Genomic DNA, 26,807 nt, shown 5'->3' with positions numbered 1-26,807 from the left:
TCGGTTCTGGCAAGTCGCTTCCGATGTGGGAGAATTGGCCGTCTGCAAGGATGTTGCCCAGGGGACACCAGGATGTTTTACCATCCTTGTGAGAGGCTTCTCTCATGTCCCTGCACGGGGAGCTGGAGCTGACAGAGGGAGCTCATCCGCGCTCTCCCCGGATTCAAACCTGCAACCTGTCGGTCTTCAGTCCCATGTATATGTGTATCACATTAATAATAATTTTGACCTAGGCTCAACAAATGTAGAGGATCTACATTTGCCAGAATTAAAAAATGGATAGGACTTAGAGGGAATTTCAGCAAGTACAGTTTGTCCTGTGACTAGATAACAAGTACCTCTTTCTAAAATTCCTGCTTCTACGCAATAATTAAATGCAAAGTCTTTAGTCTGACTACCTTGTTTGGTATCATTTTCTCCGTTTCAATCCTTCCCCTGTAATTAACCACAAAAAGAGAAGCAAAGAAGTACAGTGCCAGTAGCTGGGTTTCTATCAGTTTGTGGCTTAACTTGGACAGGAAGAAAACAGTCTGAGCTCTAAATGAAAGAGTACCAGATTCCAACTTTGCCTCTTAAGTGATCTCACAAGGTAGCTTTAGTGAGCCCTGTCTCTTTTTCACCGCCTTTGCCTTTTACTTGCAACAGGGGAAATTATAACGCTGGCTCACCTTGTAAAGATGATGCGGCAATGTATGTGAAGCAGGATTGTAATTGTGGGGCAGTGTGGTGGTGTGAGGGATGGCATTGCATTTCTAATGAGTATTCTGTCTCCCAATCAGAGGTAATTTTCAACAGTAAGCAAACAGTATTTTTGCCCCCCCCCCTCCCAACCAATCACTGATATATATTTTCTGTTCGTCGTGGGAGTTCTGTGTGCCATATTTGATTCAATTCCATCATTGATGGAGTTCAGAATGCTCTTTGATTATAGGTGAACTATACATCCCAGTAACTACAACTCGCATATATCAAGGTCTATTTTCCCCCAAGAGTGCCTCAAGAGCGCCCCTGGGCAAAATCAACTATACTGCAAATACTTACTTTGCGTAATGGATTGAGCCGCCCCTGCTCCCTATTGAAATATTTCTTCATCACTCCAATTCCCAGCACTACAGAGAGTGGGATACTATTCCCACTTTATACTTTGTTCTATGTCCCAAGCCTGTAACCAAGGGGGCGGTTTGGGGGGTTCAAACCACCTCTGAAATTTTTCAGATTAAAAAAAACCTGGTTAACTCATGAATTTTTACTGATTAACATAAATCCTCATGCCAAGGATACGAGAAGCAAAATTTAGAATCCCTTCAGAACTGTAAGCACTATTTCAACCACATTTTGATTATTCACTCTCGATACATCCATGATAGACTACTGCAATGCACTCTACGTGGGGTTGCCTTTGAAGACAGTTCGAAAGCTTCAAATAGTCCAACGAGAGGCAGCCAGGTTAATTACTGGGGCGGCATACAGGGAGCACACAACTCCCATGTTACATCAGCTCCACTGGCTGCTTGTTTGCTACCGGGGGACAATTCAAAGTGTTGGTTTTGACCTATAAAGCTCTATAGGGTTCTGGCCCAGCTTACTTGTCCGAACGCATCCACCCCTACATCCCACCTCATAATCTAAGATCATCCGGGGAGGCACTGCTCTCGCTCCCATCAACAGCACAAATGCATCTGGCAGGGATGAGGGACAGGGCCTTCTCGGTGGTGGCCCCCCGCCTATGGAACACACTCCCAAATGAGGTAAGATCCGCTCCCTCCCTCCTAGCTTTTAGAAAAAAAATTAAAAACATGGTTCTGGGGCCAGGCCTTCGGACAGTAGATGTATATAGCATTTTAGAGGGACATTGACTGGAACGGCGATTTGACTGACGAGACTGTTTTATTGTTTTAATGCTTGTTGGTGTATTGTTTTAGTTGTGATTTATGTTTAATTGCGGTTTTACTATTGTAATTGTTTGTATTGGGATATATTGGTACCCAATGTAAGGCATTTAATCTTGCCATTATTTATGTGTAAACTGCTTTGAGTCCTCCCAGGAGTGAGGAAGGCGGTATATAAACACTGTAAATAAATAAATAAATAAAGTCCCCCCCCAGGGGTGAGAAAGGCAGTATATAAACACTGTAAATAAATAAATAAATAAATAAATAAAGAGAGTCCCCCCAGGGGTGGGAAAGGTGGTATATAAACACTGTAAATAAATAAATAAATAAATGGTCCTGGTCCAGTTTTACCTGTCTGAACGCATCTCCCTTTATGAACCACTGCAGAAAGTAAGATCTTCTGGGGAGGCCCTGCTCTCGGTCGCACCAACATCAAAGGTGCATTTGGCGAGGATGAGAGACAGGGCCTTCTCAGTGATTGCCCCCCGGTTATGGAACTCCCTTCCTGGCAATATTAGATCAGCCTCCTCCCTCCTGTCCTTCAGGAAGGTGGTGAAGACCTGGCTATGGGACCAGTGCAATGAGGTAAAAAGGTGTCCTGAGATGGTTCTTAAGCAAATTTTAATATGGATATAAGTGATTTTAATGTTTGTATGTAGTTATGGTTTTATGTCCCGGCATTGAATGTTTGCCGTATATATGTTGTGCTCCGTCCTGAGTCCCCTGCAAGGTGAAAAGGGCGGAATATAAATGTTTTAAATAAATAAATAATTACCTACATTTCTAGAAATTTACATTGCAATAGCAAAAAATAGCTGACATAGTGGAAGTGACCATAGTGCAGTGGTTCTTAGCCTGTGGGTCCCCAAGTGTTTTGGCCTACAACTCCCAGAAATCCCAGCCAGTTTACCAGCTGTTAGGATTTCTGGGAGTTGAAGGCCAAAACATCTGAAGACCCACAGCTTGCGAACCACTGCCATAGTAGCCCTGCCAAAATGTGGTAGCCAGCATGCAACGCCTAAGGCATGGGAGCGTGTGGGGATTTGATCTGAATTCTAGGTGAAAACTGAGGAACTGTGGAAAAAGGGGTGTATCCCACTTGTTCATCTAATTCAGTGGTTCCCAAACTTTAGTCCTCCAGATGTTTTGGACTTCAGCTCCCACAATTCCTAATAGCTGCTAAGATGACTGGAATTTCTGGGAGTTGAAGTCCAAAACACCTGGAGGACCAAAGGTTGAGAACCACTGATCTAATCCAAGTCCTGCCAAAGAAACAATGGAACAGGAGCAAAGAGAATAAGCTGTGTCATTGTTAGACCTTGGACTTTATATGAACAAGACTGTTTCTGATGACCAAGTGAAAGCTCAGTTAGTGCAAAATCCACAGACTCCATTGCCAGGATATGTATTTCCTGTGGATAAGAAGAGGCATCTAAGATTTCAACTCAAATGATTCAGATTTCCCTGGTTAACCTACTCATTTCATGTACAATGTGCACTCTGTAAGAACCGTGTCATGTTTGGAGGAGAAGTTGGGGGTGAAGGTGGTCATCAGAAGCTTGGTGCATTGGTTGCTACACCTTTTGTGTGATTGAAAAATACAACAGAAGTCTTCAATAGACACCAAAACAAACAAACAAACAAACAAACAAACAAGCAGAGTACCATCAGAGCAACTTGTGTTTGGCTGAAAACTTCTTGCTAATTCATAATGGAGTGCGTCTTGATGTAACCCATCATCATAATAAAGGTAATAAGAAGAAAACAGAAGAAAAGAGAAAGAAACTTCTGCCGGTTGTGGCCAACTAGAACTGACTTAAAGAGGGAGCAATGATTCAAGACCATTAAGAACCTTTGCATAATGGTGGTAATTTCGAGACCTTGTTGATCAGGAGACACCGACCTGAAAAGTTATCTGGTGGGGGGAGGTGTTAATTTCAACCTCTGCCAATTTTTTCCCTGTCTACGGGCCTGATACATCCTTAGTAACTTTGGGTGTATTTATACCACTGGTTCTCAACCTTCCTAATGCCACGACCCCTAAATACAGTTCCTCATGTTGTGGTGACCCCCCAACCATAAAATTATTTTCATTGTTACTTCATAAATGAAATTTTGCAACTGTTATGAATTGTAATGTAAATATCCGATATGAAGAATGTATTTTCATTCACTGGACCAAATTTGGCACAAATATCCAATATGCCCAAATTTAGATACTAGTGGGGTTGGGGGAGGGACTGGTTTTATCATTTGAGAGTTGTACTTGCTGGGAGTTATAGTTCATCTACAATCAAAGAGCATTTTGATCTCCACCAATGATGGAACTGAACCAATCTTGGCACACAGGACTCCCATGACCAACATAAAACCCTAGCAGGGTTTAGTGGGCATGGATCTTGAGTCTGGGAGTTATAGTTCACCGACATCTGTGGACTCAAACAATGACGTATCAGGACCAAATTTGGCACAAATACTTAATATGCCCAAATGTGAACACTAGTGGAGTTTGGGGAAAATAGACCTTGGCATTTGGGAATTGTAGTTGCTGGGATTTATAGTTCACCTACAATCAAAGAGCATTCTGAACCCCACCAACAATAGAATTGGACCTAACTTTCCACATGTAACCCAGATGACCAACAGAAAATACTGTGTTTTCTGATGGTCTTTGGTGACCCCTCGGACACCCTCTTGCGAGCACCCCAGGGGTCCAGACCCCCAGGTTGAGAAACACTAATTTATACTGTATTATTAATGCATCTGACACTACTTTGACTGTCATGGCTCAATGCTATGGTATAATGGGAATTGTAGTTTCATTAGGCCTTAAGCCAGAGCTTTCAAAAAAGTGTCATGACGTTAGCCAGGGAAAAAGGCTAGATAAAAATAAATAAATAAATAAATAAATAAATGTTAGTGTTTCGGTTGCAATGTGTAGGTGTGTCACGCGAATGTAATGAGAAACTTGAGTGTGTGAAATATTCTTGTTGTTGTTGTTGTTAATACCCTGCTTTATCCGCCCGCCCGTCCCCCCCCGAAGGGGACTCAAAGTGGCTTAACATAAAAGCATTAGTATAACCATTTAATATACAAATTTAAATAAGCAAGAAATGATACATTAAAAAATATAAATGAAAGGTTTCCATTTTGTTATTATTAATTGTATATGTGTCAATATCTCTCCTGTTTGCTAGTAAAACTTAATTACTGTGTTGGGAAATTATGCATGTCTAAAAAGGTGTGCCAACAACAGGGCACATTCAGAGAGCTTTAAAACCTTGGCATGTTACACTCTCAATCTCAGAAGAAGGCCATGGCAACCCTCTCTGAACAAATCTTACACGTTACACAATAATGCCTCATCAGATGCACGGTTTCCACACACTTTAAAAACAATTTAAAGAAAGAGTCCCATGGAGCGCATGATAACACAAAAGTGCCTCTAACCATTTGTCGTGGGACTCCGTCTTAAAAACGTGTTTAAAATGTGTATAAAATGTAGTTTTACTAGTCGGGTATCTGAATGTGGACTCAGTTCACCCAGTTCAAAGCAGATATTGTGGGATTTTCTGCCTTGATATTCTGGGATATAGGGCTGTGTGGAAGGATCCTTAGTTTAAAGCAAATATTGTAGATTATCTACCTTGATATTCTGGGTTATATGGCTGATAAAGAATGCTCAAACTTTCATACAGTGGCCCTTATTTCTCATGCCAGTAAGGTAATGCTCAAGATCCTGCAAGGAAGACTCCAGCTATACATGGAGCGAGAGTTGCCAGATGTACAAGCTGGGTTTAGAAAAGGCAGAGGAACGAGAGACCAGATTGCCAATATCTGCTGGATAATGGAGAAAGGCAGGGAGTTTCAGAAAAACATCTATTTCTGTTTCATTGACTATTCTAAAGCCTTTGACTGTGTGGATCATAATAAATTGTGGCAAGTTCTTGGTGGTATGGGCATACCAAATCACCTTGTCTCTCTCCTGAGGAATCTATATAAGGACCAAGTAGCAACAGTAAGAACTGACCAGGGAATAACAGACTGGTTCAAGATTGGGAAAGGCGTACGGCAGGGTTGAATACTCTTCCCCAACCTATTCAACTTGTACGCAGAACACATCATGCGATGTGCAGGGCTTGACGAATGCAAGGCTGGGGTTAAAATTGTTGGAAGAAACATTAATAACCTTAGATATGCAGATGATACCACTTTGATGGCCAAAAGCGAGGAGAAGCTGAGGAGCCTTCTAACCAAGGTGAAAGAAGAAAGCGCAAAAGCTGGGTTGCTGCTAAACATAAAAAAACCCAAGATTCTGGCAACCAGACTGAGTGATAACTGGCAAATAGAGGGAGAAAACATGGAGGCCGTGACAGACTTTCTAGGTACAAAAATTATTGCAGATGCAGACAGGAAATGAGGAGACACTTAATACTTGGGAGGGCCAATCTTGATAAAACAGTGATGAGTAGAGACATCACACTGGCAATGAAGATCCACATAGTTAAATCAATGGTATTTCCTGTAGTAACCTCTGAAAGTGCCCTGGACCGCCAGAAGATCCAACCAGTCCATACTTCAGGAAATAAAGCCCTACTGCTCATTGGACGGAAGGATAGTAGAGACAAAGATGAAGTACTTTGGCCACATCATGAGAAGAAAGGAAAGCTTAGAGGGGACAATGATGCCAGAGAAAATGAAAGGAAAAAGGAAGAGGGACCGACCAAGGGCAAGATGGATGGATGGTATCCTTGAAGTGACTGATTGACCTTCAAGGAGCTGGGGATGGTGACGGCCAACAGGGAGCTCTGGTGTGGACTGGTCCTTGAGGTTATGAAGAGTCGGAAACGACTGAAAAAAATTAACAACAAACCTCTGGATGTGAGAGTTGGACGATAGGGAAGGCTGAGCGAAAGAAGATAAATGCTTTTGAACTGTGGTGTTGGAGGAAAGTTCTAAGAGTACCTTGGACCGTGAGGAGATCCAACTAGTCCATACTCCAGGAAATAAAGCCCAACTGCTCACTGGAGGGAAGGATATTAGAGGCCAAAATGAAGTACTTTGGTCACATAATGAGAAGACAGGAAAGCTTAGAGAAGACAATGATGCTGGGAAAAATGGAAGGAAAAAGAAAGAGGGGCCGACCAAGGGCAAGATGGATGGATAGTATCCTTGAAGTGACTGGCTTGACTCTGAAGGAGCTGGGGATGGTGGTGACCGACAGGGAGCTCTGGCATGGGCTGGTCCATGAGGTCACAAAGAGTCGGAAGCGACTGAACGAATAAACAACCAATTGGCTGTGTGGAGAGGCCCAATGCACAACATATTCATGTAAAGATGAAAAACAACCATTCAGAAATCTTTTCACTGTAGCCAAATTTTTCAGGACCTCTACTGATCCCATTTGAGTTCAGGGCCCACTGTTTAAGAAGCAGTGTCTTAGATAAGCCAACAGTTGTTGTTTCTGCTTTGTGGAATATATTGTCAAGATGTGGACGGTTGAATCCGTGGATGACGAATCTGTGGATACAAAGGGCTGAATGTATGTGGGAACCAAAGACACTGTATGTCATGTTTGAATCTGGAAGACACTTCCTTTTGGGACCTAAATATCCTCAAGACACTAGATGTGTCTCATTTTGGATGCTCATGTTCATCCCTGGTTAGTACTTGGATGGAGGACTGCCAAGGAATCCTGAGTGCTGTAGGCTGTTTTTCAGAGGAAGGAATTGGCCAAACCACTTCTGAGGCCGCTTCCATATGCCATATAATCCAGATTACCAAGAAGATAATAATAATAATAATAATAATAATAATAATTTATTTATACCCCGCCACCATCTTCCCAAGGGACTCGGAGCGGCTTACATGAAGCCAAGCCCAACAATACATCAATAGAAACAAAAACAATAAACAAAACAATAAATACAATACAATTAAAATAAATCACATATAAACAATAACCAATAAACAGTAACACACAAAGATTTAAAAACCTATGGCCAGGCCAAATGTATGTCTGTATGTATGTATGTATTTATTTATTTATTTGGAGTGCTTCTACCCCGCCCTTCTCAACCCCCCTAGGGGGGACTCAGGGCGGCTTACAAAAGGCACAATTCGATGCTCAACAGTTCACAAAATACAGTACAATATACAATAAACAATACACAAATTTACCATATAATGTCAACAATTATAACTAATTAAAACAATCGAACAGTATACTAGCAGCAATAAAATCATCCTGTGGTCAATGTTCGCCAATTCATAGTCCGTAATCCATCTAGCATCGTCATTATCCTTTCCTACTCTGGTCGTCATTGGTTGTCTTTGTCCATCTGCCAGCTTACCCGAAGGCCTGGTCCCACATCCAGGTTTTTAGCTTCCTTCTGAAAGCAAGGAGGGATGTTGATGACCTAATCTCCCCCGGGAGTGCATTCCACAGGCGAGGGGCCACCACTGAGAAGGCTCTGTCTCTTGTCCCCACCAGTCTCGCTTGTGATAAAGGTGGGGCCGAGAGCAGGGCCTCCCCAGCAGATCTTAAACTCCGAGGTGGGACGTAGAAGGAGATACGTTCGGACAGTAAAAGTTAAAATTAAAAAATAAACACTGGGCATGAACAAGGTAGGATATAACTGGTATAGGGTTTTCAAAGAGAGATGAGGGAATGCAGTCAATCCTAAATCAGTAGTAAAGTTCATTTTGAGGGCATATTGCTGAGAATTTTCCTTATTCTGGGAAGGCACACTGGAACACCCACGTTTTCAGGCTCCTCCTAAAGACTGCCAGAGTTGGGGCATGCCTGATGTCCTTGGGAAGTGAGTTCCAGAGTTGAGGGGCCACCACCAAGAAGGCCCTCTCCCTCATCCCCACCAATTGCGCCAGCGAAGGGGGTGGGAGCACAAGCAGGGCCTCTCCAGATGATCGAAGAGATTGCGTGGGTTCGCAGTCACGCAGGTAGGCGGGTCCCAAACCGTTCAGGGATTTGTAGGTAAGAACCTGCACCTTGAATTGGGACTGTAAAATTTATTTATTTGTCGTGTCAGATTAACAAGTCAATTATATTACATTTCTAACAGAACAAAGCAAACAAACAGATAAAATACAACATTTGTGAGTTTGGTAGTTGGTTAAATGTCCTTTGACCAGTATCTGGCCACTTGGAGTGCCTCTGGTGTTCCTACAAGAAGGTCCTCCCTTGTGCATGTGGCAAGGCTCAAGCTGCAATGCAGCAGGTGGTCAGTGGTTTGCTCCTCTCCATATTCGCATATCGAGGATTCCACTTTGTAGCCCCATTTCTGGAGGTTGGTTCTGCATCTCGTGGCGCCAGAGCGCAGTCTGTTCAGCGCCTTCCAAGTCGCCCAGTCCTCTGTGTGCCCAGGGGGGAGTCTCTCATTTGGTATCAGCTATTGCAGTGTTTCTCAACCTGGGGGTTGGGACCCCTGGAGGGGTCTCAAAGGGGTGTCTGAGGGGTCGCCAAAGACCATCAGAAAACACAGTATTTTCTGTTGGTCATGGGGGTCTCTGTGTGGGAAGTTTGGCCCAATTCTATCATTGTTGGGGTTCAAAACGCTCCTTGATTGTAGGTGAACTACAAATCCCAGCAAGTACAACTCCCAAATCTCAAGGTCTATTTTCCCAAAACCCCACGAGTGTTCACATTTGGACATATGGAATATCCGTGCCAAGTTTGGTCCAGATCCATCATTGTTGGAGTCTAGAGTACTCTCTGGATGTAGGCGAACTTCAACTCCCAAACTCAAGGTCAATGGCCACCAAACCCTTCCACTATTTTCTGTTGGTCATGGGAGTTCTGTGTGCCAACTTTGGTTCAATTCCATTGTTGGTGGGGTTCAGAATGCTCTGTTTACAGGTTAACCATAAATCCCAGCAACTACAACTCTCAAATGGCAAAATCAATCCTCCCACCAACTCCACCAGTATTCAAATTTGGGCATACCGGGTATTTGTGCCAAATTTGCTCCAGTGAATGAAAATACATCCTGCAGATCATTATTTACATGGCGATTCATAATGTTAGATTTATGGTTGGGGGTCACCACAACATGAGGAACTGTATTAAGGAGTCGCGGCATTACGAAGGTTGAGAACCACTGAGCTATCGGTTGAGGCTATGGGTTTGAGCCTGCCACTTTTGGACTCTCGCCTGCTGAGGTGTTCCAGCGAGTGTCTCTGTAGATCTTAGAAAACTATTTCTAGATTTAAGTCGTTGTAAAATGAACGGCAGCCAATGGAGCTCCTTAAACAGGAGGGTTGACCACTCTCTTTAAGTCACACCAGTTACGGGGCTGCTCCCAGTTGGCTGCTCCCCATTGTACCAATTGAAATTTCTGGGCCGTTTTCAAGGGCAGCCCCACGTAGAGTGCATTACAGTAATCCAATCTGGATTAAAACATTATCTGCTTTAAACTGGATTAGATGAGTCTACACTGCCATATGATTCCATTCAAAGCAGGCCATCTGGATTTTATATGCCTAAGGCCCTTCCACACAGCTGAATAAACTCCCACATTATCTGCTTTGAACTGGAATACAGTGTGGACTCAGATCACCCAGTTCAAAGCAGATATTGTGGGTTTTTCTGCCTTGATATCCTGGGTGTATGTGGCTGTGTGGAAGGGCCCCATGTGGGTCTGCAGGCCACAAGGCCGCTCAAGGCGCAAGCGTCGAGGGCCTGGCTCCGCATACGTGGCACCGCGTTGCTTTCGACTCAGCCTCTGCTCTTGAATCTCAACCCTGGGCTGAGTCACGCACGTTGCGCTGTTACCACGGCAACGCCAGCGCCGGCGGCGCAATGCCGCGGAAGGCGACGGGCCCGAACCCTAGAGATATGAAAGTGTAGAACGAAGGAACTTGAACTGCTAGAAGAAACGGGAAGGCTGCCTTGAGCCTCGACTCCCTAAGAAGCTGCGGCGAGTCTCCTTCGACAATCAGAGAGAGAAAAGGGAATCAATTTAGGCGGAAAGATAGTGGTGAAACGACGACAAAAGCTCTAGGAGATATCAACGAGGCACGTGACGCAAAGGGGGCGGAGCCTGCGCCCTGGCCCCGCCCCTTTGGGAAAGGGAAGAGGGCGAGCGGGAGTCGGGCGAGGGAGCGGCGCGTGGGTGGCTGGATCTCTCCTGGGCCGACCATGGCGCCTAGCGGCGATATTATGGGGGCAGCTGAAGACCTCGCCGACCAGGTAACGCTCCCCCCTTTTTCTCAAGCGGAATGATCTGGGCTGGAGGCGCGCGCGGTTGAATGAGCCTCGTGCTGGGACCGTACCATCGCGCGGGAGGGGGAGAGGGAGGGCCGTATTTCTCCGCCTTCTATACGCGGGAAGACTGGCAGGCCGGCTTATACCATTAATGCGGCGGCGGGGGGGGGGGGGGATCTTTTTTTCTGAAAGGTCGATACCATCTGTTCCACAGGGGAAGGGTGGGCGCCTCTGTTGGAAAATGCGGATTGAGGGGAAGGGCTCGGTTTCCTGTAAAGCTCTTCCTCCTCAGAAGAGTGAAAGGGCCTGAAATGTCTCTCTAGGCCCTTCTGAATTAAGAGTGTGGACAGTTTCCTATCCTGAATGGTGGCAGAACTAGGAAAGGGACGCCTGAAGGCCTACTGGGTGCCAAAATGGGTGCATTTGGTGTAATTGAATATTTTGTACTATTATTTGGTTAGCAATTGTATAGTGCAAACCCTGAGGCACCAGGGTTTGTTGGACTCCCATTCCTTCAGCACCACACAATGGTTTGGCAAGATTGTGATCATGATGATGATTATTATATCTCTACATGGTAGACAGATAGGGCTGAGGGAATAGCTAGTCACAATTATTCAGTGAATCCATGTCAACCCATGAACATCGCAGAGTTGGAATAGAGCAAAAGGCCATTTAGCGCAATCCTATACTGCCATGCACAACCAAATCACTCCCGACAGATGGCCATTCAGCCTCTGCTTCAAAACCAGAGAAGGAGGCTCCACCACACTTCTCGTATCCCACTGTTGAACAGCTCTTACTATCAAGGTCTTCCTAATGCCTAAGGCCCCTTCCACACAGCTGCATGAAATCCCACAATGTCTGCTTTGAACTGGGATATATGGCAGTGTGGGCTCAGGGCATATAACCCAGAATATCAAGGGAGAATATTTATTTATTTAAAGCTTTTGCATCCAGTTCTTCTCTACCTTCGTGGAGGGACTCAGAACGGCTAACAGCAAAATTCAATGCTATACAATAAATAATGTCATAAAACAACATACAATAAATAGGTTCTAAAATATTATCATTTACTTTATTTATATACCGCTTTTCTCAGCCCTCAGGCGACTCAAAATACATTTATTTATTTAAAAGTTTTATATACTGACCTTCTCACCTCTCTTGAGGGACCCAGACCGGTTTCCAACCATAATATCACATAGTTAATAAAAACATAATAATTCATTTTACAATAAAACATTAAAACAGCAGTTACATTCAATAACTACAATGGTCAGTCGTCACACTAAACTCGTTCATCATCCTCCATCCATATCTGGCTCACTCGTTGAATGCCTGTCTCCATAACCACATCTTCAGCTGTTTCCTGAATGTCAGGATAGAAGGGGTGGTTCTGATCTCCAGTGGGAGAGAGTTCCAGAGTCGAGGGGCCACCACCGAGAAGGCCCTGTCCCCGTCCCCCCCCCCCCCCCCCCCAGACGCGCTTGTGAGGCCGGTGAGACCGAGAGCAGGGCCTCTCCAGACGATCTTAATAATCTTGATGGTTCATAGGGGAGAATACGTTCGGAGAGGTAAACAGGGCCGGAGTCATTTAGGGCTTTATATAAAAACCATTCATCACATTAACAACAACATCCAACTCAGTCCAAAACGCAGTCCAAATAACTCTTAGTCTATATCGAATCATCAATCTGCAAATGCCTGACTCCAAAGCCAGGATTTTAGCTGCTTCCTGAATGACAGGAGAGAGATGGCAGATCTAATCTCAACGGAGAGAGAGTTCCATAGCTGGGGGGCCACCACAAAGAAGGACCCGTCTCTCATCCCCACCAAATGCGCCTGTGAAGATGGTGGAACTGAGAGCAGGGCCTCTCTGGAAAGATCTTAAAGTCCTTGATGGTTTATAGGGGAAGATATGTTTGTTCACAATATCAGCTTTGAACTAAGGCCCCTTCACACAGCTGACTAAAATCTCACATTATCTGTTTTGAATTGGAATATATGGCAGTGTGGACTCAGATAACCCAGTTCAAAGATGATATTGTGGGATTTTCTTCCTTGATATTCTGGGTTACATGGCTGTGGAAGGGCCCTGGGTTGACTGAGTCCACCCTGCCATGTATTCCAGTTCAAAGCAGAAAATGTCGGATTTTATTCAGTTGTGTGGAAGGCCCTGAGATAATCCAAAACAGATATTGTAGATTCTTCTGCCTTGATATTCTGGGTTATATGGTTCTGTGGAAGGGCCCTAAGTGGTATCATTTCCCCCCTGCAGTTTGAATCCACTGCAAGTTTCATATCCTGATCCTCGCCACTGTGGCAAATCCTTTGCAGCTCTGGGGGAGGAGCCTGTGGCTTCCTGCCGAGGAAAGCCTATCTTTTCAAAGTGTTTTTGTGAATGGTGTAGAATTCATTCCTCTGTATGCATCTCGTTCCAATGCCCATTCAGGCTCAGTGTGGGAAAAGGTATAGTACTAGATCAGATGATTCCTGCAGGGTCACCATTTAGTCTCGGTATAAAAAAAAACCCCTTGTTTTTCTTGGTTCTGTAATCTCAGAGAATGCGGTCGTTGTGTGGTTGTCTTCATGTTAGACTGCAACTTCCCCAGAACCTGCAGTATTGAAATGATGGTTAGGAACATCCCATTTAGACTACTGTAACGGGCTCTACTTGGGCCTGCCCTTGTTGACAGGTTATTGACAGGTGCTGGACCCAGGTAGTGTACCACCCCACTGTTATAGCACCTACACTGGCTGCAAATATGTTTCCAAGCCCGATTCAAGGTTCTGGTTTGGACCTTTAAAGCCCTAAACCAAGGGTCCTCAAACTTTTTAAACAAAGGGCCAGGTCACAGTCCCTCAAACTGTTGGAGGGCTGGATTATAATTTGAAAAAACCATGAATGAATCCCTATGCACAGTGCACATATCTTATTTGTAGTGCAAAAAACACTTAAAAACAATATAATAATTAAAATGAAGAACAATTTTAATAAATATAAACTTAGTATTTCAGTTGGAAGTGTGGGCCTGCTTTTGGCTGTTGTTGCGTGCTTTCAAGTCATTACAGACTTAGGTTGACCCTGAACAAGGGCCGGGTAAATAACCTTGAAGGGCTGTATCTGGCCCCCAGGCCTTAGTTTGAGGACCCCTGCCCTAAACGGTTTAGGCCCAACTTACCTAGCTGACTGCATGACCCCTTACCAACCTGCCTGATCATGAAGATCTTCCGGAGAGACGCTTCTCTCGTTGCTGCTGCTGTTGTCACAAATACAGTTGACGGTGACGAGAGAGAGCGCCTTCTTGGTAGCCGCCCCAGCCCTTTGGAACTCCCTCCCCATTGCGATTCAAACTGCCCCTTTCCCTGTTGCTTTTAAAGAGCTAGTTGAAGGCCTACCTGTTCAAGCAAGCTTTTGACAAATGATTTAAATTGCTAATGATAGCAAGGTCAATTTGCACTGAGCTAAGTGAAATATACTATTTAATTGATGAGTCTCCACAATAATTGTAAATGGTTTTAAATGTTTTAATGCTTAATATTGATTTGTATCTTATTTCATATTAGACAGTTTGCAATATAAAATGATTTTGAGTACCTCTAATCACAGAGAAGGTACCTATTACACATTTCCAACCTTGCAATTGCAGAGGGATTAGGAGCCTAAAACAGTGCACACAAAGGCAGATGCTAACTATCTATTTTGTGCTTGTAGTTATGAGTATGGAGACATGCAACGTGGTCACAGTTCCTCCAGATTACTCTTGAATGAAAAGCTGCACTTCTTATATGTGTGTTCTCATTGTAACATGAGATTTATCTGCTCTTTGCCATTAGGTGTACTTTTCAAAATTGTGAAAGAGATTCTTTGTTGTCATGCACATCACCACAAAGTACCTTCCCACTGGGAGACCTGTTCTGTTAATCTTTTTGGTAAAGATAGTCAGTCGTACAGCCGAGGAGGTGGATTCTTTAGGCAGCAAGAAGAAGAAAAAACCATGCTACTTCCTTCCTTGATTATTATCTAGTTGCTTCTTGCTTTACGTTATCCTGTGGCAATCATGGCATTTTGTATAAGGAAATTCAAAGCAATGTTAGCTGTGCTCATTCATGATGGGGGAAAAATACTAAAGAAATGCATAGCCATTATCAGCCAGAAGTTTTGCAAATGTCCATAGTAATATTGCTCAGCTGTCAGATAATATAGCCCACAACCGATTTCTTGCATGTTACTTTTTCAAGAATGTAATAGTTGTGAAAATAAGATGATATTTCAAGACAAGCTGTGTAGTATGGAATGTGATACTATGCACAGATATTTGAAAGGTAATTACACTGAATTCGATGTGGTTCATTGCATTGCCTTCCTACCCTTTCCAAATATAGATAGTCCCCAAGTTACAGACATCTGACTTACATTCGATTCATAGTTAAGAATGGGGGTGAGACAACAGGAAGTGAGATGAACTCTAACTCTAGAAAGGGAAATTCATTCCTGTAAGAGATATCATGGAGAAAAGGATGTCTTTTCAACTCAAGATTTATCACCAATCCTTGTTTCTATGACAAAACAAAATGTTCAAAATCTAATTGTCACATGTACAACAAGTTAGGCGAAATCTTCTGAACAGGGGCACAGACAGGAACACAGACATTATAGGGTTGTTGAGCGAAGGAAGATAGATGCTTTTGAACTGTGGTGTTGGAGGAAAGTTCTGAGAGTGCCTTGGACTGCGAGAAGATCCAGCCAGTCCATCCTCCAGGAAATAAAGCCCGACTACTTATTGGAAGGAAGGATACTAGAGACAAAGTTGAAGTACTACGGCCACATCATGAGGAGACAGCAAAGCCTAGAGAAGACAATCATGCTGGGGAAAGTGGAAGGTAAAAGGAAGAGGGGCCGACCAAGAGCAAGATGGATGGATGGCATCCTTGAAGTGACTGGACTGACCTTGAAGGAGCTGGGGGTGGTGACGGCCGACAGGGAGCTCTGGCATGAGCTGGTCCATGAGGTCACAAAGAGTCGGAGACGACTGAACGAATGAACAACAACAACAACCCTTCCCTATTATATCCAAAACTAAAATAATATTTTTATTGGAGTTACACTTAAAAACACACCTGTTCAATTACATCATATTCATCTTAAGAGCAAAACTACAGGTGCTATCTTGTCCATAACTCAGGGACTACATGTACATAGTATTTCAGACCTACTGGCATTTCCAAAGTGAAACCAAAACTTGTGTGTCTTAGCTTCTTTTGTATGATTTGTATGTTATGTTATAATCATTCTGTGAGCTGCCTTGAGTCCTAGATTTGGGTAAAAGTTGAGATATGAATAAAGATTATGATAATAATCAGTATCATCATATAAGTATTGATGACTAATAAGCTAGAATTGTTGATGTCATCGACTCCAGGTTAACCTGTGGAACCAGGAAGCTGAGTTACTTGGCCTTATTCAATTTTACTGAAAGTAGCACCTGAAATGGCTCCCAAAATGATGAACGCATGTGAGAGCTTTCACTAAAGCAATTAGTTTAATCATATAGCTTTTAATTAATTCATGGGTTAAATCTCCACACTTTTTCATGGAACCAAACAGTCCTGAAAGAAACAAACTACTGGTACTTATGTTGTGCCCGTCTCAGATGCAGTACCCCTTTGTGGAAGAGAAGACGGCGTGCCATTTCAAAGCAAATGCACTACCATCCATGGTCTTTGTGAGTACAGATTGAGCACACTTATCTAGAATTCCAAAATTCAAAATACCCCAGCCCACATGGGTTGCTCAGATAGTTACATCTTTGCTTTCTAGTGATTCAGCGTACCCAGACTTAAATAATAATAATAATCAGCTGATGACCCAAAATACAGACTGTGCAAGGAAGCTGATGAAACCATTGATCATATCCTCAGCTGCTGCAAGAAAATCGCACAGACTGACAACAAACAGAGGCACAACTATGTGGCCCAATTTTTTTTTCGTGTCAGGCGCGACTTGAGAAACTGCAAGTTGCTTCTGGTGTGAGATAATTGGCCATCTACAAGGATGCCCAGGAGATGCCCAGATGTTTTTTTTTTTTAATGTTTATCCTGGTGGGAGGCTTCTCTTATGTCCCCGCATGGAGCTGGAGCATGGGAACTCATCCATGCTCTTCCTGGGTTGGATTTGAACCAGCAACCTTCAGGTCAGCAACCCAACCTTCAAGTCAACACTCCTGCTGGCACAAGGGTTTAACCTACTGCACCACCGAGGGCTCCATGTGGCCCAAATGATTCATTGGAACTTATGTCACAAGTGCCACCTGCCAGTAGTAAAGAACTGGTGGGATCATAAACCTGCAAAGGTAGTGGAAAATGAACATGCAAAAATACTGTGGGACTTTTGAATCCAGACTGACAAAGTTTTGGAACACAATACACCAAACAGCACGATTGTGGAAAAGAAAAAAGTTTGGATTATTGATGTTGCCATAACAGGTGACAGCTGAATTGATGAAAAACAACAGGAAAAACTCAGCCGTTATCAGGACCTCAAAATCGAACTGGCATATACCAGTACAGGCTTTCCCACTGGTAATTGGCCTAACCCAAAAAATTTGAAAACAATAAACATTGACAAAATCATGATCTGCCGACTTCAAAAGGCCACCTTACTTGGATCTGCGCTCATCATTTGAAAATACATCACACAGTCCTAAACACTTGGGAAGTGTTCGCCTTGTGATTTTGTGATATGAAATCCGGAATATATATCTCGTTTGCTGTGTCAGTAAAGTAATTTCACCTCTGAATTTGAAACTGACATAGTGATGCGGATCGCAGATGACATGAACATGGTGAAGAAGATGTCAGTTTCAAATTTGGAGGTGAAGTGTGAAACTTTTGTGTCAATAAAATAATAATAATAATAATAATAATAATAATAATAATAATAATAACTTTATTTTGTATTCCACCCTATCTCCCCAAGAGGACTCAGGGTGGATTATAACACAGTCTGTCCTTGCTTTTGTGCACAAAACTATTGTGTAGACAATTACCTTCAGACTATGTAGAGTAGACAAAGGTCTATATAAAATATCAGTCATTTTCATGTTTAGACTCCAAGATATTTCATTACAAATTTGTAAGCATTCCAATGTAAAAATAAATCTGAAATTCAGAATATTCTGTTCTCAGAATATTTTAGGGCCCCCTGGTGGTGCAGCTGGTTAAACTGCTGAACTTGCTGACCAAAGGTTGGCGGTTTAAATCCAGGGAGTGGAATAAACTCCTGCTGTTAGGCCCAACTTGTGCCAACCTAGCAGTTCGAAAACATGCAAGTGTGAGTAGATCAATAGGTATTGCTTCTGCAGGAAGTTAACAATGTTCCAGGCTGTCATACTGGCCACATGACCTAGGAGGTATCTATGGATAACGCTGGCTCTTCAGCTTAGAATGGAGATGAGCACCACCCTCCAGAGTCGGACATGACTAGATTTAATGTCAAAGGAAACCTTTACCTTTACATAATATTTTAGATAAGAGATACTCAGTCCATATTTGTATACTGAAGGTTGCTCTACATTCGAATTAATGTAGTTTGCCACCACTTGAACCGCCACAGGAGTTTTACTTGGTCTTTAGCCTTCTCGGCCAAAGAGTGCTGATACCTCTTCAAACTGCAGCCCCCAGGATTCCATACCATCGAGCTGTGGCAGTTAAAGTGGTGTCAGACCACATTAATCCTGCAGTGTAGATGTGCCATAGATGTTTGTTTAATAAGGTGTATTGAGTCCCAGACTTGGAAAAGGTGAAGATATTCATCGTCATCATGATCAATATCATCATTATTTTATTAAAATAAGCCATTAAAATGAAATCTTGATTTAAAACCTTTAATCAGCTTGTCTAAATCTTATGGCCTTCTCCTCTGTTGCTATAGAGGGCAGACTACAAACATCTGGGGATTGAAATGGGCATGCCTTGTCTGAGGAGGCAAGCCACCCCCATTTCCTTTCATTTAAAATGTGAGAAGCAGTGCTATAGCTCTCTCTTAGGTTCTCCCAGGATGGACTAAGCTCTCTTCTCAGAGAAGTACTGTAAGTGGCTCCTTTTTTTCTAAGAGTTCTGGTATAGTACTTAACATTGACCCATTGATAAGTCCACCTTGTTTTTTGGAGGCTGGTTTATTGACTAAAATTTCTAGACTCATCCATGAGTATATGCAGCATGTGTATTTCTTTGCTAGGTTCCCAGCTCATGTAATGGGCTGATAGTATACAGCTTAACCCAGATGTCTTACTGCATTAGTGCTATTCAGTTCTTAAGGTCAGGCCAACTAACACTGCATTACGGCACAGGGTACAATTGCAGAAATTGACTTAGCGGTATGGCGTTGACAGATACTGTACTTTTGCAAAATAAATGCTCAGCTCTTCTGAGGCATCTGCACAGAAAATCATGCCATTCGGTTCCCTGGCCTTGAATTATGCTATAGTGTGGTTAAAATAAGTGAAAACTGCTTCTAGAAATAATAGTGTTTATGTGTGTAAATTCACATACTCTGTAGAGAAAACTCCTAGCTCTGAAAATGTTCTGATATGCCTGATTTGACATTTAATGAAATGTTCTCAGTGAGCCCATTGTGGCATATTTAACACCTCTATAAATGCTGCCTGTCGTTGCCAACGTTTTTTATTCCAAGGAGGTTTATTTTGGCATCTTAAACCAGAAATACAACAAGTTTAAAATAAAGCTCAGTGTGTTGAAAATACATTTTGAAATGAAGAAAGAGCATATGGTAATTTGAGTGCTTCCTTCTGTTCCTTGTAAGTCTTGGGTGTCTAGATTTGGGACAGAAGGAGATCATTCAGTGTTTGGAGGTGGAGGAGCTACAATCTTGCTTGTGTGGCTTTCCAGTGAGAAGGAAGAAGTCCACAGAACCTCTGATCTATGTTAATCTAGTCAAGTAAATGTACAATGCACAATTATATTTATAGGGAAAAGAAACTATGCCCAGAGTTGCTTCATACATTATGGGTAACACCTGAACGGTTTTGGAGAATGTAGTAAAATTAGTGGGAAAAGCAATATGTTCTGTTTATATTAAAATGTCTGTATTCATCACATTTACTGATATAATAAAAAGAGTACCGTATATTCATTTCAAATTTTACATACATTACTAATCTAAAACTTGTAATCAAGATGAAAATTTCATCTATGAGTTTGTTCTTTATTCCTTTGTTTATCCAATTTTGAGCTTGGGAGGGAAGGAAGCGGCTGGTGTTTCTCACCCATCCACTCACTGAAAAGCATTTAGGAAGTTGCAAATACATGTGGGGGACATATAGGGTGCATAATGTTTCTTTGGGTGCTATGTAAAAAATAAAAGGAGCAAGAGGGTGTGATCAGTGGAAGAGTGAGCTACATTCCTTTAACAGTGAAACAAAGGATGTCAACTCAGTAAGGAAGGAACAACAACCTTATTCTCAAGAATTCCCAAAGCTCACAATACTCGGAAGAACGACAGGCAACCCAAATCTTAGTGGTTCAGCCCCTTTTTGCTGTCAGTATACTGTTTGCAAAGCTCCCAGATGGTGGTGGTTATGTAGCTAAATAACTGTTGAATGAACAATTAGGCAGCAACCTTTGAAATGTCAGCAGCACTGAGGCAGGAAGAAAACAGGAGAGTGGGAGTGGAGTTCAGCCTGCTATTTTATCCAGAACAGGTTGAAAAAGGCCCTGAAATGGGCAGGTTGGTGAAGAGAAAAGTGGACGATGGTGCTACAGTAATGATGATGATCATAATAATATGTGAAAGGCAGTCAAGAACCAACATTGAGGGAAGTCAGTAGTAGTAAACTGCTTAAAGTGCAAAAGACAAAGAGGGAATATTGTAAAAACACAGTCCAGAGCAGAAGAGAAAACTGGCAAAAGAAGGCTCTCTATGGACAGTTCCTGGGAAATATTGAGCCAAACTGACAAAGAGAAAACATGGATGCGGTTCACAAATGGAACTTTGAAAAAGGAGACAAAGGAGGGCCTGATTCTGGCAGCCCAAGAACAAGCCATTAGAACCGATGCCATCAAAGCCAGAATTGAAAAGTCGACAACAGATCCCAAATGTAGACTCTGCAAGGAAGCAGATGAAACAATAGATCACATCCTGAGCTGCTGCAAGAAGATCGCGCAAACAGACTACAAGCAGAGGCACAACACCATTGCTCAGATGATTCATTGGAATTTGTCGCAGGCAAATACCATTTGCCTGCGACAAAGAACTGGTGGGATCACAAACTGGAAAAAGTTACAGAGAATGAACACGCCAAACTCCTCTGGGACTTCCGGATTCAGACAGACAGAGTTTTGGAACATAATACTCCTAACCTCACAATCGTGTTAATTTTTGTGTGCGTGTGTTGTGCCTCTGTTTGTAGTCTGTTCGCGTGATCTTCTTGCAGCAGCTCAGGATGTGATCTCACAATCGTGTTAAAAAACAAAGTATGGATCTCTGATGTCGCAATCCCAGGTGACAGCAGGATTGCAGAGAAACAACTGGAAAAGCTGACACGATATGAGGATTTAAAAATCGACCTGCAAAGACTTTGGGACAAACCAGTAAAGGTGGTCCCAGTGGTGATAGGCACACTGGGTGCAGTGCCTAAAGACCTTGGCCTGTACTCAAACACAATCGGCGCTGACAAAATTACCATCTGCCAGTTGCAAAAGGCCACCTTATTGGGGTCTGCATGCATAATTCGCTGATACATCATACGACCTAGACACTTGGGATGTGTCCAGTGTGTGATCCAATTCAACAGCCAGCAGAGTGTGTGTTGTGGACTCATCTTGTTGTGTTTCAAATAATAATAATAAAAAAACTTTATATACCGCTCTATCTCCCTGAGCGGGACTCAGGGCGGTTTCCAAGTAACATCACCAAAACATACAAAGTAAACAGCATGACATAAAATTAACAAAATAACATAAGCATAAAATTATCACAATAACTCATATATATTAAAAATAATCCTGCCTGTTCAGAGCAATTAAAAGGCCGGGCTGAGGCTAGCACAAACTCAAAGTATGAGGGGCCCGGGAATTAAGTACAGTGCTGTAACAGGCTAACAACAATAGCAGGTACGGATCTGTGGCTGCTCATTTCCAAGGCCTATTAGAGGGTTGACCAGGGTAATAGGTAGGAAGTATAAGGCCATATTCAGTAATGGTTTGGGGCTGAGCTAGAACTGGTCATTCTCAAAAAATGGTTGAAGCCACCAGGTCTTCAAGCTTTTACGAAAGGAGGGATGTGGCTTTTAATATGATGTGGCTGACAGGGCTTTTAAAGGGAGTGGCATTTCTATTTAGTGTGTGTGTGTGTTTAGAAAAACTGATTTTAACCTACATTTTAAACTAATGTTCTTAAAGTAGAAATTTGATTTAATTACATTTCAACTTTTGTACTGGAAGCTTCTTAATCATGTACACCACCCTGGATCCTATGTTGCAAAAAAGCAAGGCAAAAATTAATAAATTATAAATAAATAAATACATTAATGCATACATTCATTCTACAAATTTGCACTTTTAAAAAATGTCACAATTATTTTATTTTATGATGGCATAAAAGGTTGCTAAAAATATGGCAAACAAAAAATCTTTCCCCCTTGTTTTTCCTGGGAAAATACTGTCAAATTATGCTAAATAGTGTTGGGTAAAATTATATTTTACATTTGGAATTAATCGAAACCAGGCATCATCAAACTTGTGTTTTGGGCTCCATTTCCCATGTGTTTTAATTGTTTGTACTGTTGTTATTATTGCTTGTATTGTTGTGTTTGGGCTCGGCCTCATGTAAGCCGCACCAAGTCTCTTGGGGAGATGGTAGCGAAGTATAAATAAAGTGTTATTATTATTATTATTCCCAGAATTCCTGATCATTGATTAAGATGGCAAGGGATTCTGGGAACTGAAGACCCAAATAGCTAGAGGACCGCAGTTTGAGGGTGCTTAGTTTAAACTGGAATTAACGAAATTAATACCAACACATTACTTACAAGCTCTAAAACGATGGATCCTTCTACATGGCCATATAAAATCCAGATTATTTCCTTTGAACTGGGTTATATGGCAGTGTAGACTCGGGGTACCTTCTACACTGCCATATAATCCAGATTATCGAAACAGATAATCCACATTATCTGCTTTGAACTGGATTATTTGTGTCTACACTGCCATATAATCCAGTTCAAATCAGATAATCTGGATTTTATATGGCAGTGTAGAAGGGGCCTCATGTAATCCTGTTCAAAGCAAATAGTGTGCATTATCTGATTTGATAATCTGGATTATATGGCAGTGTAGAAGGGGCCTGAATCAAAGCCCCATCTAATTGAACATTCTGTATGGCTAGCCAGATGCCTATGGAAGCCTATATGCATGGCAGGAGTACAGCACACAGCCTGCTTTGTATCCTGCAGCATTGAAAAGTATATTGTCTCTTATCATGGAGGTAATGTACAGTCACTGTGATTAGTAGCATTGTGCTCAATGAAGGATTGAGTTGAACTGTTCTGATGCATATCAAGTCTTTGTAGCCTGGTAGCTGTGATCTTTGTAAACTGGACTGAGAAAACAACCATACACACTTTGTTAAGATGCAATTGGCTTTGAAAGCAGTGAAACTTGGTGGAGAATGGATATTTAAATGGCCTGATCACAATCTGGATAGATCATAATCATCTCATCTGAAGGAGACATTCTGGAAGGGACATTAAGCTGCTTTAAAGGAATTGGGGGCAGGAGGAGCAAACAGTGTAGCTTGCAATTGGCTTCATATTACCAACCATACGATTAAGGACCTCTTTTATCCTAAAGTCTCAACCAATTCAACATAGTTTGTGGTAGCCACAAAAGCGAAGTTTCTGGAGTATAACAACTACTTTCGAAGTAAATACCACACAATTAAGCAGGAAATAACACTTTCAAACCTGGAAGAGGGAGAATAAAGGGACATAGAGCAATTTCTCCATTTCTCTTTATTCTCCCTCTTCCAGGAGGCTATATAGGCCTAAAGCCAGTTGCTAATTCCAAATGAAGGAAATTAGTTGATTTAATAGGATGTCTGTGAGCATTAACTTACAGTTCAGCCGTCGATTCCGTAGTCTAATTAGTTCGGACTAGAATTTCAATTTAGACAATAACACTATGTAACAGAATTCGAAAGAAATTCTGTTCCTGGTTTGAAAGCGTTATTTCCTGTTTAATTGTGCAGTATTTATTTATTATTTATTTATTTACGACATTTATATGCCTCCTTCTCACCCCAAAGGGTACTCAGAGCGGCTTACAAGATATATATTCATACAATATATTATGTTATTAGCATAGTGCAATATCAGTATTAAATATTACTATATTGTACTATACCATTATATTGTAATATTATTAGTAATATTACAAGTAATATAAATAATAATTACAATATCTTATTATTAGTATTATATTGCATTACTTTATAATATTATAAATTATAATGTATTATATTATATTATATTATATTATATTATATTAGTAGCATAGCACAGGAGACAAGTTGGAACTGTCCCCTGGCCCCCTCTCTCTTGACTCTGGCCCAGAGCGGCAGTTGGTGCTGGGGGAGGGCTCCCCAAGTTTGAAAGTACTTTGAATTTACTTTGTAATTTGTAAGTAATTTGAATTTACTTTGAAAGTAGTTGTTATACTCCAGAAACTTCGCTTTTGTGGCTGCCACAAACTATGTTGAATTGGTTGAGACTCTATCAGATATTTGTTGAAAAACTGTAGCAAAATGTGCTGCAGGATGTCCCACAAAAACAAAGTTTTTGCAATTTAATAAATTTTGCCCATGTATATATGATAGAACCAATTAGGAAATTGCACTTATAACCCAAAAATCATGTTACATAATGCAATGAATAGCAGTGCATTGGTTGTGATAGGCAGTTCTCTAGTTCATCTCTTGTACATATTTTGTTTGAATGAGTGGTTAAAACTGGGCTTTAGGAATGAGCTATTCCTGGTTACTAACACCGGTTTGTCACACACCGAGACTCTGTTATTGGACCTATAGTCTGTTAGAAGTATTGAAAGATGACTTGAACCAGAGTGATACTAGATTTTGGTTTTGCAGTGTTTTTGACCCTCTTCTCTCTTCTTTCCAGTTCTTGCGAGTGACGAAGCACTACCTACCTCACGTGGCCCACCTCTGTCTCATCAGCACGTTTTTGGAGGATGGCATCAGGATGTGGTTTCAGTGGAACGAGCAGCGGGACTACATCAACATGTCCTGGGGAAGTGGTACACTCTTAGCCACACTCTTTGTCCTCATTAACATGTGTGGCCAACTGGGTAAGAGCACTTCTAAATGGTTCGGACTCTGCCTATCTCCGCGATTGCAACTCCTATGAACCGGCATGTTCATAGGAGTTCATAGGAGTCTAAGATCTTCCAGGGAGGCCCTCCTCACGGTCCCACTACCGTCTCAAGCGTGGTTGGGGGGACGAGAGAGAGGGCCTTCTCAGTGGTGCCCCCCCCCCCCCCCCGTCTCTGGAATGCCCTTCCAAGAGAAATAAGACAGGCCCAATCCCTCCTTTCGTAAGAGCTTGAAGACCTGGTGGTTTCAACAAGCCTTTGAAAATGACCAGTTCTAACTCAGCCCTACACATTGTCGAATACGGCCTTATTCCTCCTACCAATTACCCAGACCATTTCCTCTAATTGGCCCCGGAATGAACAGCCACAGACCTGTACCTAATATTATTGTTGCCTGCCATAGCATTGCACTTAATTCCCGGGCCCCCTAAAATTTTTGGGCTTGCACAAATCTTGGCCCGGCCTTTTAATTTTTTTAATTGCCTTGTACAGGCAGGATTCTTTTAATATATGTGTGTTATGGCGACAATTTTTATGCTTATATTTTGTTTTGTTAATCTTATGGTTATGTTGTTTTTTTACTTTGTATGTTTTGTGATGTTACCTGGGAACCGCTCTGAGTCCCCTTGGGGAGATGGAGCAGTATATAAATAAAGTATTATTATTATTATTATTATTATTATTTTCCCAGCTGGGAGAAGAACTCACGTGAAATTGTATGTGTAGATCTCCCTCCAGAGTATGGCCTTGTAGACATTTGTATCCATTTTAGAATATGTCAGAAGTCATAATTCAAAATGTAGACTAGTGCCTTCTCCCCTGTAGCTGATGTGCTTTAGTAACTGGCTGTGAAAAGCAACAGCAGGGAGCTTGAAGATGTAGGGTAATCTCAGCTAGAAAATGCCAGCTCCTTAAATGAATGAGTTTTCTATCTTTTGGGGATGGATTCAAAAGATTAGAAAATCTGTTTAAGCAGATTGAGAATGTTTATATGGCCCATCTGTTTTATTAGAGTCGACTTCTGCTTTGTTTGTTCATTCAGTATGTTTTGGTTCAATGTTCAGTTTAGTGTTGATTTAACAGAATAGAAATGTGATACAAAAGCTTACGACAACACAGGTGTCAAAAGTAATCGTAGAATAATGTATTATTTTGCACCCAAGAGCAATAGATTTCATAGAACTTCATAAACCTTTTTGTCTTTGAAATCCAATCTATATAAATAAAAATGTAATGTTCGTTTGTGGGATTAACAGAACTCAAAAACCACTGGACGAATTGAT

General features: G+C 41.9%; 1 protein-coding gene across 1 annotated transcript in view; it reads left to right on the top strand.

Annotated features, from left to right (window-relative positions):
* Nucleotides 1-10,956: 10,956 nt before the first annotated feature.
* LOC132768055 (surfeit locus protein 4-like) overlaps nucleotides 10,957-26,807 on the top strand; it is a 30,344-nt gene continuing 14,493 nt past the window's right edge. Inside the window, exons 1-2 of the mRNA XM_060763630.2 lie at nucleotides 10,957-11,100; nucleotides 25,314-25,500. Of these exons, the coding sequence (XP_060619613.1) occupies nucleotides 11,050-11,100; nucleotides 25,314-25,500 (238 nt within the window). The 5' untranslated portion in view covers nucleotides 10,957-11,049. The remainder of the gene's footprint in view (nucleotides 11,101-25,313; nucleotides 25,501-26,807) is intronic.

This window comes from Anolis sagrei, chromosome 2 (assembly GCF_037176765.1).
Source record: "Anolis sagrei isolate rAnoSag1 chromosome 2, rAnoSag1.mat, whole genome shotgun sequence".
In the NCBI taxonomy this organism is placed as follows: Eukaryota; Metazoa; Chordata; class Lepidosauria; order Squamata; family Dactyloidae; genus Anolis; species Anolis sagrei.
The sequence above is the reverse complement of the archived record's forward strand: the minus strand, read 5'-3'. Positions and strand labels throughout refer to the sequence as shown.